The 12,250-nt window shown below is 42.4% G+C and overlaps 1 protein-coding gene across 3 annotated transcripts in view; it reads right to left on the reverse strand.

Moving 5' to 3' along the window:
• TBX15 (T-box transcription factor 15) overlaps positions 1-12,250 on the reverse strand; it is a 140,767-nt gene that overhangs the window by 35,473 nt on the left and 93,044 nt on the right. For all 3 annotated transcript variants that reach the window (XM_062192062.1, XM_062192060.1, XM_062192061.1), the window contains one exon: positions 8,662-8,726. In XM_062192062.1, coding sequence (XP_062048046.1) covers positions 8,662-8,726 — 65 coding nt within the window. The remainder of the gene's footprint in view (positions 1-8,661; positions 8,727-12,250) is intronic.

The raw sequence follows: 12,250 nt of genomic DNA on the forward strand, positions 1-12,250 counted from the left end.
GGAGAGATGCTTAAAATCATTCCTCATCCAGCGATTTCCAATTATGAACTCTGTTCCTCTTTGGAAAGTGAATAGGCAGTAATAGCAACTCAAGAGAAATGTAGTAAAAATCTATAATAACACTAAGCAAGTAACTAAATTATTAAATTTCTTTGCATTTAACTGGGATGATCTACCCTTAATTTGATAATACTAAAATCTCATAAAGGACAGATTAATACTCTGGTTAAGAACACAGGTTCTGGACTTCCTGGGTTCAAATTGAGATCCTATGGCTCCCTAGTGCAATCTGAGCCAAATTACATTATCTCTTCATGCCTAAATCTCTTATCTAAAAAATGGATATGATAAAAGTTTGTCCTAGCCATTACTTATTAAATACAGACTGATTAAAGATAAAATACATCATAGAAAGAGAGACAATATGATGAAACTTTGAGGACCAGTGGTCTAGCTCAAGCAAACAAAGAAAAAAATTCAACCATTCTGTTTAGCTTGTGGCCGATAGTAGGTGAATATATTCATTTTTAAATGTTTTTCTTTTATTTATTGAGAATACATTCTTATTGCTCTGAAATTCAAAGCTTTGTCAGCATTCTGGCCCTGGATTAAATGTGGGGGAAGTAATATGTTACTCAACTCCATTTCTCATTCTCTCCTCAGACAACCAGAAACATGTCCCTGGAGCCCCTATAGGCCTCATTATCTTGCAGATATTTCAGACTCAAATATGTTAGCCATTAAAAAGACGTCACTCTGTTCAATGACACCATCCCTGGACAAGTGCCATGGATAATAAAGCAATTGCCAACTTTCCCTGGCAAAGTCACATGGCAAAGAGGACAATGGTGTAAATGGTTCATGACAAGGCAAGGCAAACAAATTGCAAGGCAGAGAAAAAGGAGGCTAAAAGACCATAAGCAGGGCACATGATCAATAGCCATGGTCTGGATGAGTAGGAGAGTTGGCTGGACACTGCAACCAGAATCCAGTATAAGGCCAGGTACCCTGAATCCCAGATGCAGCAATGCCTGAGAGGAAGCCCAGCACTAATCAGGTCCATACATCTGCTAACTGGCAGAAGCCACTCATGCCAGGGGTAACAAAAGAATATGCAAAATCTACATGGCTTAGTGAGATTTCCAGGAAAGAGCAGGGTGAGGTTGACTGGGAAAATACAGCCAATGGCTTTAGGGAAAACAAATGAACACACAGAAATTGAAACAGATGGAGACACTTGGGCTTCATGCTGGTTGACAAAAGGCAAGTGGGCAGTTCATTGGCTTTATGCTTGCTAGTGAGCTTTCAGGAGCAACAGGGAGCCAGAGGTAGATGGGGGCGTGGCCCTCCACCCCACCCCATAGTAAGTGTGCCTAATAGAGGGGTGTGAAATCATTCTCTGGATGCCATCACTAGCTGTATTTGCAAATTCCTAAAGGTAGTACTTTATTGTATTCAGTTTTACCATCAGTGAAATGGGAAATAATACACAAGTTCCATCAATGCAGAGGCAAAAATGGATGCCAACTACAGGTACTACATACAATTATTATTGCTATTTTTGTATACTTATGATTTGAATGGCTAGAAGCAAACATATGAGGTTGGATTATACGGCATTTATGGTGTTTTGTCACTTCTAACCTACAAATGTGGTAATTTCCAATGTTTAGCTTAATACATAAAGGTGCAGACAAGATTTGAGTCACTTGTTTACAGTAGAGAACTCTGATAACAGATTTTAGTTGCCATCCATCCTGCACTCTTCCACTCCCACTCCCGAAGAAATGTTGTTTCAGATCTAAACAAAAATGATCTGGCCCTGGAATTAATTTTTAACTGATTTTTCCCCATCTCTCCTTTTCCTTCTGCTGATATTAGGCATGTTAATTCCTCATTTCACACTCTTCTCTCTATGGGATGTTGCGAAGAAGGGCTGGGCCATAACAGGGAGATCTTTGCTGTGCCCAAGAAAAGTGGTTCTTCACTCTCCAAACAGGGCCTTGGAACAATAGCTGCTTGCCAGTGGGGGAAGGGGACCAGGAAAAATTGTCTACTCCCAAATATTTTCCCTACCATCCTACCACCATTAGAGAGTTCCTTCCCTTAGGTTAACCTTTAGCTTCATTCAACATCCTCTTTCAGCAAGCAAATATATCCATTCCCATAAGGCAAAGAGTAGCTGTTTTTAGATCATTGTCCCCTGGTACATTATGCAAAGGGACACAAGGCACCAAGAAGGACTGTGGCCAGCCACATTCCAGCAGACAGCAGTGCTGGCTGAATGCACTCAGAATGAGCTCAGGCTCAGATTTCCCCTCGTACCTCATCCTGCAGGCCTCATTGTTTCTTCAGTGAGGGGTAGTCCATGAAAACTATTTACCCATACAAAGCAACCTCCTCATGATACAAGACCTGCCACAGGTTCCTTTCTCACACTCCTGAACTATGGAATCTGAGTATCTGGCTCAGACCTCAACGGTGGACTCGAAAGATAAAAACATATGCTCCTAAAAATCTTCACCAATTCCCTAGACCACAGAAGAGCCATTCTATATGGGTATTATTAGAAGCAATGGCTTCTTGATTAGTAGGCCAGCTAGAAATACCTGGAGGAAACCATGTCATGTGATAAAGTCCCACCTGTATTTCTTAGAGAAAATGGTATCTGGGAGTGAAGGCGAAGCCCAAGGTCAAAGACAGGACAAAGGGCACCAAACTTTGATACAAGCTTCTAGAACCTCTCTCTCCCCGGACAGATATTCATTTTAATCTTCTCCTTATTACGTATATGACAGCTTTCGAGGAAGGCCCTGGGAATTACAGAAAATATCCCACACTCCACACTGATGGGCTTTCTATAAAATCTTGGCAGCAACCCTAGCAGAGACAACCACATGTGGGCTGGAAGACCCACAGAGTCCCCTTCCCTTTTACTCCTGTGGCTACCCCTCAACGTGCAGGGTCTTGACAACTGTCATTCTCCCTCCAGGGGCACAGTGGGCACTCCAGACATGTGGCAACATGCCAGAGCTCCCTGAAGCTCTACAGTGAGAGTCAGCAGGACACTGTGGCCTCTCATCAGCCTCATGAAGACAGGGATGTCTTCCCTGTGGTACAGGTTCCCCACTGAAGCCATCCCCACAGAATTTGAGCTGCTCATTCACTACTGGGTAACTTTTCTTAGCTCAGCCTCAGGGAATCTATTCTTTCCTAAGGAACTCACATACTGCGCAGTGGTGTGTGTCCTCCTCTAGGGAGCCAGGAAGCACAGAAGCACCCCTACTCTCCAGAAGCTAATGAAATGGTCCCAGAGGGGAGTGTGTCCCAGCAAGTTAGACTAAGCCAATATCTTACAGTAGTAATCAGACTCAGGTTTGATTCCAAACTGCTGTTGGTCTTTCAAACTAAGCCTATTGTAAATTCACTCTTTCTTGTCTTCTTATTTGGTGACTAAAACTCACTCCTGCTGCTCTTCTCCTTGATCTGCCCTTGGTGGGCATGTGGTTTTCTCATCCAAGAGGTCCTGGTTTTTAATTTCTCCAGTATTCATGCACTGTGTTTACTGTTTGGTTAACTAGTATTATTTTGTTATATATAACTAGTACTATGGGAAAATAATTTGAGAATAGAAACTGGAAGAATACACAGTGCCAGTCTTCTAGGAGCTTTATACCCCAGCAAGGAGCAGAGCTCAGGAACACAGAGCACGAAACAAAAAGTCATCACAAGCAGAGGGCATTCACTTTCCCCCAGGAACAGGTCACTCTGCCCCATGGCAGAACAAACCTCCCAAAGGTAACTCTGGTCACTGAATTGTGGAGTGAATGCTAATTAAAGATGAACACGTATTAATCCCCCCCATCCCTCCCCATCAAAACCCAAATCTGAGAAATCTAGACATAGAAACGACTTGGAAATAAATACAATTTTCTTCTCATTGCTCAGATACTGCCTGGAAACAAAATATTCCAGTGTCTCCACTCCAAAAGGTATGGCCATCTTCTGCTCTACCTCACAACATGAGCACACACACACACACGCACACACAGCACTCTCACACACACACATACTTACAGATGCATGTTCATATGTGCATTCTTCTCTCTCTCTCTCTCTCTCTCTCTCTCTCTCTTTCTCTCTCTCTCTCTCTCACGCTCCCTGTGAAGACTTCTCATCATGGGCATAATTACATGAGAATGAGAAGTAGCAGCTCCATAAGTGTGACGAGTGGAGCCCTTTTCATATTAAAGTGTGCACCAGACCCTTCCTAACGATGCAGGAGGAACTCTGAAAGTCTCTGATGATGGCGACTCCACAGGACTGAAAATGTGAACTCATAGGGTCTTCTAAGCAGGCTGCAGACAGTCCAATGAACATCATCTTTTGTTTTCATCCAAGCAGATAATCAAATTTGAGAAAGACATAGGAGCCTAATGCAGTGGAGACCCGAATGGCAATTTCATTATTAATAAAGGTGTCTGGGGACCACAGGATAGGACTGAAAGCTCAATGAGCTGCCCAGAAAACCCTTAAAATAAGCTGACCCCCAAAAAAACTACAGGCCTCCTCTGCTAGGTCAAACACACCATAAAAGACAGCTTGAGCTATGTGCCCTCTGCAGGCAGGCAGGTCCTCCAGCGCCCTCCACCCTGACTCAGCAATCAGATTAGTCATTCTGGTCTCCATGGAGGCTAGGAGCCAAGAGTATTTCCCTGAGGACATCTCTTCGCTTTCAAATATGAAGACCTGGAAGCCAACTCCTCAGCCACAGCTCCCTCAAGCACTCTTGTCTACCCTTGAGTGGACACAGCTGCCACCACTCACTGTGAGAGGCTCTCATGAGGTGTCTAAAGGGTGTGAGGGGGTGGCTGTGTTCTCTCCATCCTTCCTGTCACACTCCCCCCATCCTGGGCCTCCAGATTGCACCAGGATGAATTGAGGTCGACAAACCTGAACGTGTTTTGGTTTGAGGTTTGGCAAACTCTGTAACTCCAAAGTATTCCACAAATGTTTTGTGTTCTGCAAAACCAAAAAACATTGGCAAAGCACTTTCCCCCCTAATTTTTAAGCCCATGTGTTTTTAAAGGAAATGTAATCCTTATGTTTTGGGTACATTTGTATGCAACTCATCAAACCATGATCCTCGGCATGAGTCACTTGATGTCTAATATGCCTCGAGAAGATGTGAGATTGAGTTCTGTTAGCAAAGAAAGGCAACAGTTGTGGTGCTGGGTGGGAGGCAGTAAGCTAGGTCCTGATAATGGCCCAGAACCACCAGTTCCTAGAAGGTTTGCAAATAATTTGCTATATCCTCACCCAGCAATCTTTCCCATCTGCAAAATGGCACTGATAATTTCTGCCCTCACAGGAAGCTAATGAGGATGAATGTGTAATTAAAAGGTAATTTTGACTTTTTAAATAAGATGTATTTATTTATTTGAAAGAGTTACAGAGACGGAGGAGAGGCAGAGAGAGACATCTTTCATCCACTGGTTCATTCCCCAAATGGCTGCAACAGTGGGGGCTGGGCCAGGCCAAAGCCAGGACCTGTAAACTTCATCTGGGTCTCCCACTGAGCCCAAGTGCTTGGGCCATCCTTTGGTGCTCACCCAGGGACATTAGCAGAGAGCTGAATCAGAAGTGGAGCAGCCAGGAATTAAACCAGTAGGTATATGGGATGCTGGCACTATAGACCACAGCTTAACCAGCTATGTCACAGCACCAGCCCCTAATTTTGACATTTTTAAAGAGAAAAATACAAGAACTCCTGGACTCACCTTCACTAGTTTGTTTTTAATCCAGTTTATCTGAGTTCTGGAGAATGAAAATGGCTTCTGCCTTTAATAACTCTTCCTTGCCCCTCATGAGACATGTGATATCAGTGCCATTAAATTAGTTCCACCTGCTAGGTAAGTTCATCCTTGCTTCGTATCCTCTACTGGTTTATGGGGTAATCAAAAGTAGATGACAAAGTCCTGGGGTGTATGCTCAGAGACAGGCTGAGACCAGACAGATTGTTTGTGAGATTCTTGGGAAATGGAAGGTCCTGGGTAACTTAAGTAGTAATTTTAAGGAGATGAGGGGTTTTCGGGGAGAGGATTTTGTTCTCATATCCTTTGAAAATTAAATAACTCAAGTGTACACTGTTAGCATGACAGAAGAAAAAGTGCATTGGCTTTGAGGCCAGGTAGACTTAGGTTTTAATCCATGCTGCAGCCTTACTACATGACAGTAGAAAAGCTGCTTGACCATTCTGAGTCTCAGTTCCCTCATTTGTAAAATACAGGTTGTCTTAAAAATCAGAACAGAAGTGAAGGGTCTGGAACACACTAAGTTTTTTATTACAATCAACTAATATGCATATATATATATGAAAATATATATTGAAAGCAGTCTGCAGAGTTTGATGGGACCATATGTAGTACTGAAAGCAGTCAGCAGACCTCTGTCTTCAAAGAGCTGTATTATGATAGTTACAGTAAACTTGTACTCAAAGATTTACTTTGTTATATAGTGTATTAAATGGAGGATATTCTTATGTCTCATAGTTTTAGATAAGCCTAAGTGCCCAATTCCATTGCTTGTTTCCTTAGGTGCTTCTTCAATTAGTGATAAAGCTTTTTCTCTAAGAAAAAAAAGTATATTATCACAAAACTTAAAAGAAAAAAAGAAAGGAAGTAGGAGGAAGGGTGGAAGTGAGGAAGGGAGGGAGGACGTGGTGGGAAGTGTCATTATGTTCTTAAAACTGTATGTATGAAATACATGAAATTTGTTCCATTTATATAAATAAAAATTTTAAATAAAAAAAGAGGAGCAAGTGTATGGTCCAATTGCCTGGAAGGAGTAGATATTCATTCTTCATTAACTAAACTTTGAGTCTAAGGGCATCTGTGTTATTCTAAGCACAGAACCTTTGAAGAGGCAACCTTCGGCCTTGGGCCCATGGGCCTGAGGTCTAGTGTGCTCTACTACTAACAAGTTGCTTGATCTAGAGCAGATCACTCAATTATGCTGTCTGCAAACTTTAAGTGAATTTTACTTTACTCAGTAGACATGGCCTTTTAAAAATTTGAAGCAAATAAAATTTTATAAAAATCTAAGTGTATTTTAAATATATGATAAGAATTCTAAAAAGAAGTGCTCAAGCAGGCATCGTTGCACAGTGGATAAAGCTGCTGTCTGCAACACTGGCATCCCATACAGGGACCTTTCCTTTCCTGGCTACTCCACTTCCAATCCAGCTCCCTGTTAACTGGCCTAAGGAAATCAGCAAAAGATGGCCCAAGTGGTTGGGCCCTTGCCACCTATGTGGAGACCAGGAGGAAGCTCCTGGCTCCTGGCACCAGTCTGGCACAACACTGGTCATTGCACTGGGGAGTGAACCAGCAGATGGAAGATATCTCTCTCTTTCTCTGTCTCTCCCTCCCTCTCTGTAACTCTGACTTTCAAATAAACAAATAGATCTTTAAAAAAAAATAGGGAAAAAAGAAAGTACTTCATGTATCATTTCATAAAAGAAATGATAATCACAATTTATTTTAGCATAAATCTGTATTAGTTCACTACATATTTGATGAAATTATTTAAATATGCTTCCAGTTTATCTAACAATTCTTACACAGAGAATGCCAAAGATAACTCCTGACAACATGTCATCCAGATGTAAATAAATGAAATGCCCTTGAAATTATTAAAAATATATGCCGGTGCCACGGCTCAATAGGCTAATCCTCCGCCTGTGGTGCTGGCACCCGGGGTTCTAGTCCCGGTCGGGGCGCCGGATTCTGTTCCGGTTGCCCCTCTTCCAGGCCAGCTCTCTGCTATGGCCCGGGAGTGCAGTGGAGGATGGCCCAAGTCCTTGGGCCCTTCACCCCATGGGAGATCAGGAGAAGCACCTGGCTCCTGGCTTTGGATCAGCGTGATGTGCCGGCCGCAGCACACCGGCCGCAGCAGCTATTGGAGGGTGAACCAACAACAAAAGGAAGACCTTTCTCTCTGTCTCTCTCTCTCTCTCATTATCCACTCTGCCTATCAAAAAAAATAAACAATGGGACCTAACTTTTCTACAATGTTCAGGAATTCCTAAGAGTCTTACTATATAATATCCTAGTCATAATGAAGATATTAGATCATCAAGAAAAGTGGTGCTTTTTAACTCTGTTCACTAAAACAGAAAACACACAACGTATTTTGGATTGACTTCCTAGAAGAAAAATGATTACGTTTCATACAAAGTTTTCACTATGAAATGTAAAATTTTCTGAAAAACTTTACTTGTCTTCATTAATGCAAATTATATGAGATATCATTATAGGTACAATAGCCTGTTTTTCAGAAAAAAAAATCAATCCTTTGATAATAATAAATCACTATATAACTTGTGTTAAGTGACTGAATCGCCAAGTATGACATAGGGGAGAAAATATTGTGAGAGATTTAATGTGGTGTTTTAGATGGTGTCAACCAAGAACTTGGAAAATTCCACTTTAGGGGGCAGCCTTTTTGTTCTTGGATCAGCTACCCATTTCTCTTTGCCTGAATCAGCAGAGTGACAGGTGTTTTCCAAAACTCTGGAGCCAAGAGCCACCAATGAAGTGTTAGAAAGTAATGTCACATAGAAAATAAATGTCGGTGAGTTTCTTCTCCAATTATTCTTACCTGTTTCTCCCAGAATCTCTGAATCCTTTAGCAAAAGGGTTTCGGTCAATTTTTAATCTGGTGATCTAAAAACAAACAAACAAGTATGAATTGTTTTTATATTAACTGTTTTTTTTTTCAATTATTCTTAGAAACTTAAAAAACTGCTTTTTAATAACAGCTGTTGTTTTTATTTAGTTTCTTTTTAGTTTAGGATTTAAACTGAAGTTGATATAGGACATGGCCTGGCAGACAGATGTGTGACCAACTGCCTTGCTTTTAACAACCAAGACTTGCCCGGTGTGTGGCTCCATAAACTCTCTTCTATTCACCTTCATTGTCCCAAAGTGGTGATAAATCACTTGCCTAGACAGACACTGAAATGGAAAACTGGGCAATGGTCAAGTCCTTGGTGCTTGACACACAGGAGGCACTTAAAAAATATTTGCTGAATGAATGAGTAAGTGAATAATGAGCAAGTGAGTGAACAATGAATGAATGGATTCAGTCAGTTCAAATCAGACCACGAGACAATCTTTCTCAGCCTGAAAAATTCAAATCATTGTCTTCATTTCCTATTGCAGTTAAGCTCTGCCTTTCCTGTCATTAGGAATTGTTCATTTAATGACCTGAAATGTCCATGTAAAGACAAAGAAAGTAATTAGACTTCTACCAGGGTTTTACTGACATGAAAATGTGAGACTGTGTGGGGCAGGATGCAGCACACCTCACCTAGTCTCCAAGAATTACAAGCAAATCAGAAGAAATAGAGGAATCCTCACAAGGATGAGCAAACCCAACAGATCCAACTGTGCCACCAGGGTTGGACAGGTCCTCAGGGGCCATCTGGCCCCATCTCCAGTCAGTGTATAAGTGCCCCTCCACTGCATCCTGTCTTAGTCCCAACACACCCTACCCATGGTTGTATAAATTACTCTGTGCCTCTACATTGGAACAAGCCTGACCAACAGATTCCATATGTGCCCAATGTTTTTGTTTTCAGCCTTGGTCATGAGAAGCATTTTGACACCTTTGTGTCTGAACCAGATGTCAATGACTCACTACATTCAAGCAATGAAGACTTAGTGGGTAGGTAGGGACTAGGAAGCTCAGGAAAGGAGAGGCATCCTCAAAGAAATGTAATTCCAGAAACAAAGAAATCTCATTATTTAAGACCATCTGCATTTTTCTGATCATTGCAGAACTTACCACTAAGACATCTCATGTATTTTCCTATGTTACAAATCTTTTCTAGCCCCTCTTCTGTCTCACTTCGTCACAGTGGAATTTCCCAAAGCCACAGTCTTTAAAGATCTCTAAAATGCAATGTGAGATTCTGACAAACAGACTCTGACTTGAAAGAACTATTCTGACTTCAAGGTTATTTTTCTTCCTAAACATTCCTTGCCTCTAAAATGGCACACTAATAATGTAGCACTAATAATGTAGCAAAAGCATTTTACATCCATTTTATAGACCAGAGCAGGGCCTGAAGGTTTGCTTTTCTGAAGTCCAGTGTCTGAAATGTGAATACTGTATTGAGTTTAAAGAGTGTCACTGCTTTTCTGTGTTTGACTTAAAATCAGCTCTTTCTTCCTCTATAATCCACAGCTATAAACCATGCACCATATTTTCTTTTCAAGTTGGGGTTATAATATTTTATTTTCTCTTTCAAGTTGGCTTATCCTGTCCGACTCATTTATGATAGGGGTTACTGATATATGATTGTGCGGCCATGTTTTGGGAGCCTCCACAGACCCTTATAAATATAACAACATTCTACTTCATAGGCCTGAAGAAATGGTTGAAAACCTATTTCCCACAGCTCTTTGGAGCGGAGGCCAGGAGATCTGCATGGAAATTTAACAGACAAGCTTCACCAAATGAGAGAAAGGACGACACCTCTACATTTTTCTCAAAGTTTTTAATGTGAGATTTAGAGAGCTTTATGAAGAATGTGGTTGTACCACTCTTTATTTATCAAGTGCTTTTTTGTGTACAAAGCAAAGTGCCAGGCAACACAGGTGACACAGATTGATGGATAGTCAGTAGATGGCTCTGAAGTGTCCACTTTTTTCCCAAGAAGCTTATAATTTAATTGAAAAAAAAAACAGACATGAGCACTAATAATTACCATGTAAACCAGAAGGTGATAAGGTTCACCATAAAGGCAACATTCCAGGAGAGCTAAGAGGAAGGAGCAATTATTCCAAGTTGAAAGGCTCTGAGTTTTGCTGTTAGAAGTATGCATGAGCCAGGCCTCGAGAATGTGTAGAACTTTAATGGAAAATGCGAAAAGAGGGGAAAGGGATAAGGGAAGCATTTCACAAGGCCCTATGTGAGCCAGAACATCAAGGTGAGAATGAATTATGCATATTCAAGAAACATGAAGGAGCCCAATTCCACCGAGGAAGAAGAGCAATGAGAGAGAAGGCCAGAGAAAGACTGGCTTGAGACCACATGATGGAAACCTTCATTACCTGGCTAGGGCATTTAGATTACTCAACAGTAGAAGAGAGCAATTTTAGTTACATAAGCCAAACAAGATCTCAGTTAATGCTAGTGCTGACAACATGGGCCACAAATACAAAAAACAAGAACAAATTTTGAAGGGAGGATTAAATCAATGTATCTTTAACCTCGATAATCCTTAGTTTAGTCCTACAGTTCCCATATCAAGAGGCAGCCTGGTTGACTCAGGTCTGAGGAGTGCCCCTGTAACACAGGAAGGGATGAAGATGACAGCAGGGCCACAAGCTTTGCTGCCCTGTGGAAGACACAGATATGATGGAAGGTGAATTCTATCCAGATGGAAAGGGTAGGTAAAAACTGTGCCTGCTTTCGGCCGGCGCCGTGGCTCAACAGGCTAATCCTCCACCTTGCGGCGCCGGCACACCGGGTTCTAGTCCCGGTCGGGGCACCGATCCTGTCCCTGTTGCCCCTCTTCCAGGCCAGCTCTCTGCTGTGGCCAGGGAGTGCAGTGGAGGATGGCCCAAGTGCTTGGGCTCTGCACCCCATGGGAGACCAGGATAAGCACCTGGCTCCTGCCATCGGAACAGCGCGGTGTGCCGGCCGCAGCGCGCTACTGCAGCGGCCATTGGAGGGTGAACCAACAGCAAAGGCAAAAGGAAGACCTTTCTCTCTGTCTCTCTCTCTCACTGTCCACTCTGCCTGTCAAAAATAAAAAAAAAATAAATAAAAAACCTGTGCCTGCCTCACACCACAGTGGAGTAGGGCAAAGGAAGAGACAAAGGGGAAACAAACAGCCTTCAGTTGCTTGAGCTCCGGATTCAAATCAGATTCTTGGGGTGAGGTGGGACTCACAGAGAACGGGCAGGGTGACCACCACACATAGGTGGGGGTGGCTGCATCCAAATAAAACTGACAACCTGATCTGATTAAACAGGAAGAGGCCTGAGTGTGGCTCTCCAGGCCTTCCATGACCCTCCGTGGTAGGGAAGGACTCAGCCTCTCATGCCACAGCAGGGAAGGCAGGGTGACCATGACACAGAGGTGCTACTGTGTAGTCTGGAGCCAAACACAGGACCTGGGTGAGATCTGACATGGGGCTGAGCCAGCATAACTCCCTACTGGTATTTTACACCATATT

Source organism: Lepus europaeus, chromosome 5 (genome assembly GCF_033115175.1).
Source record: "Lepus europaeus isolate LE1 chromosome 5, mLepTim1.pri, whole genome shotgun sequence".
NCBI classification, from domain to species: domain Eukaryota; kingdom Metazoa; phylum Chordata; class Mammalia; order Lagomorpha; family Leporidae; genus Lepus; species Lepus europaeus.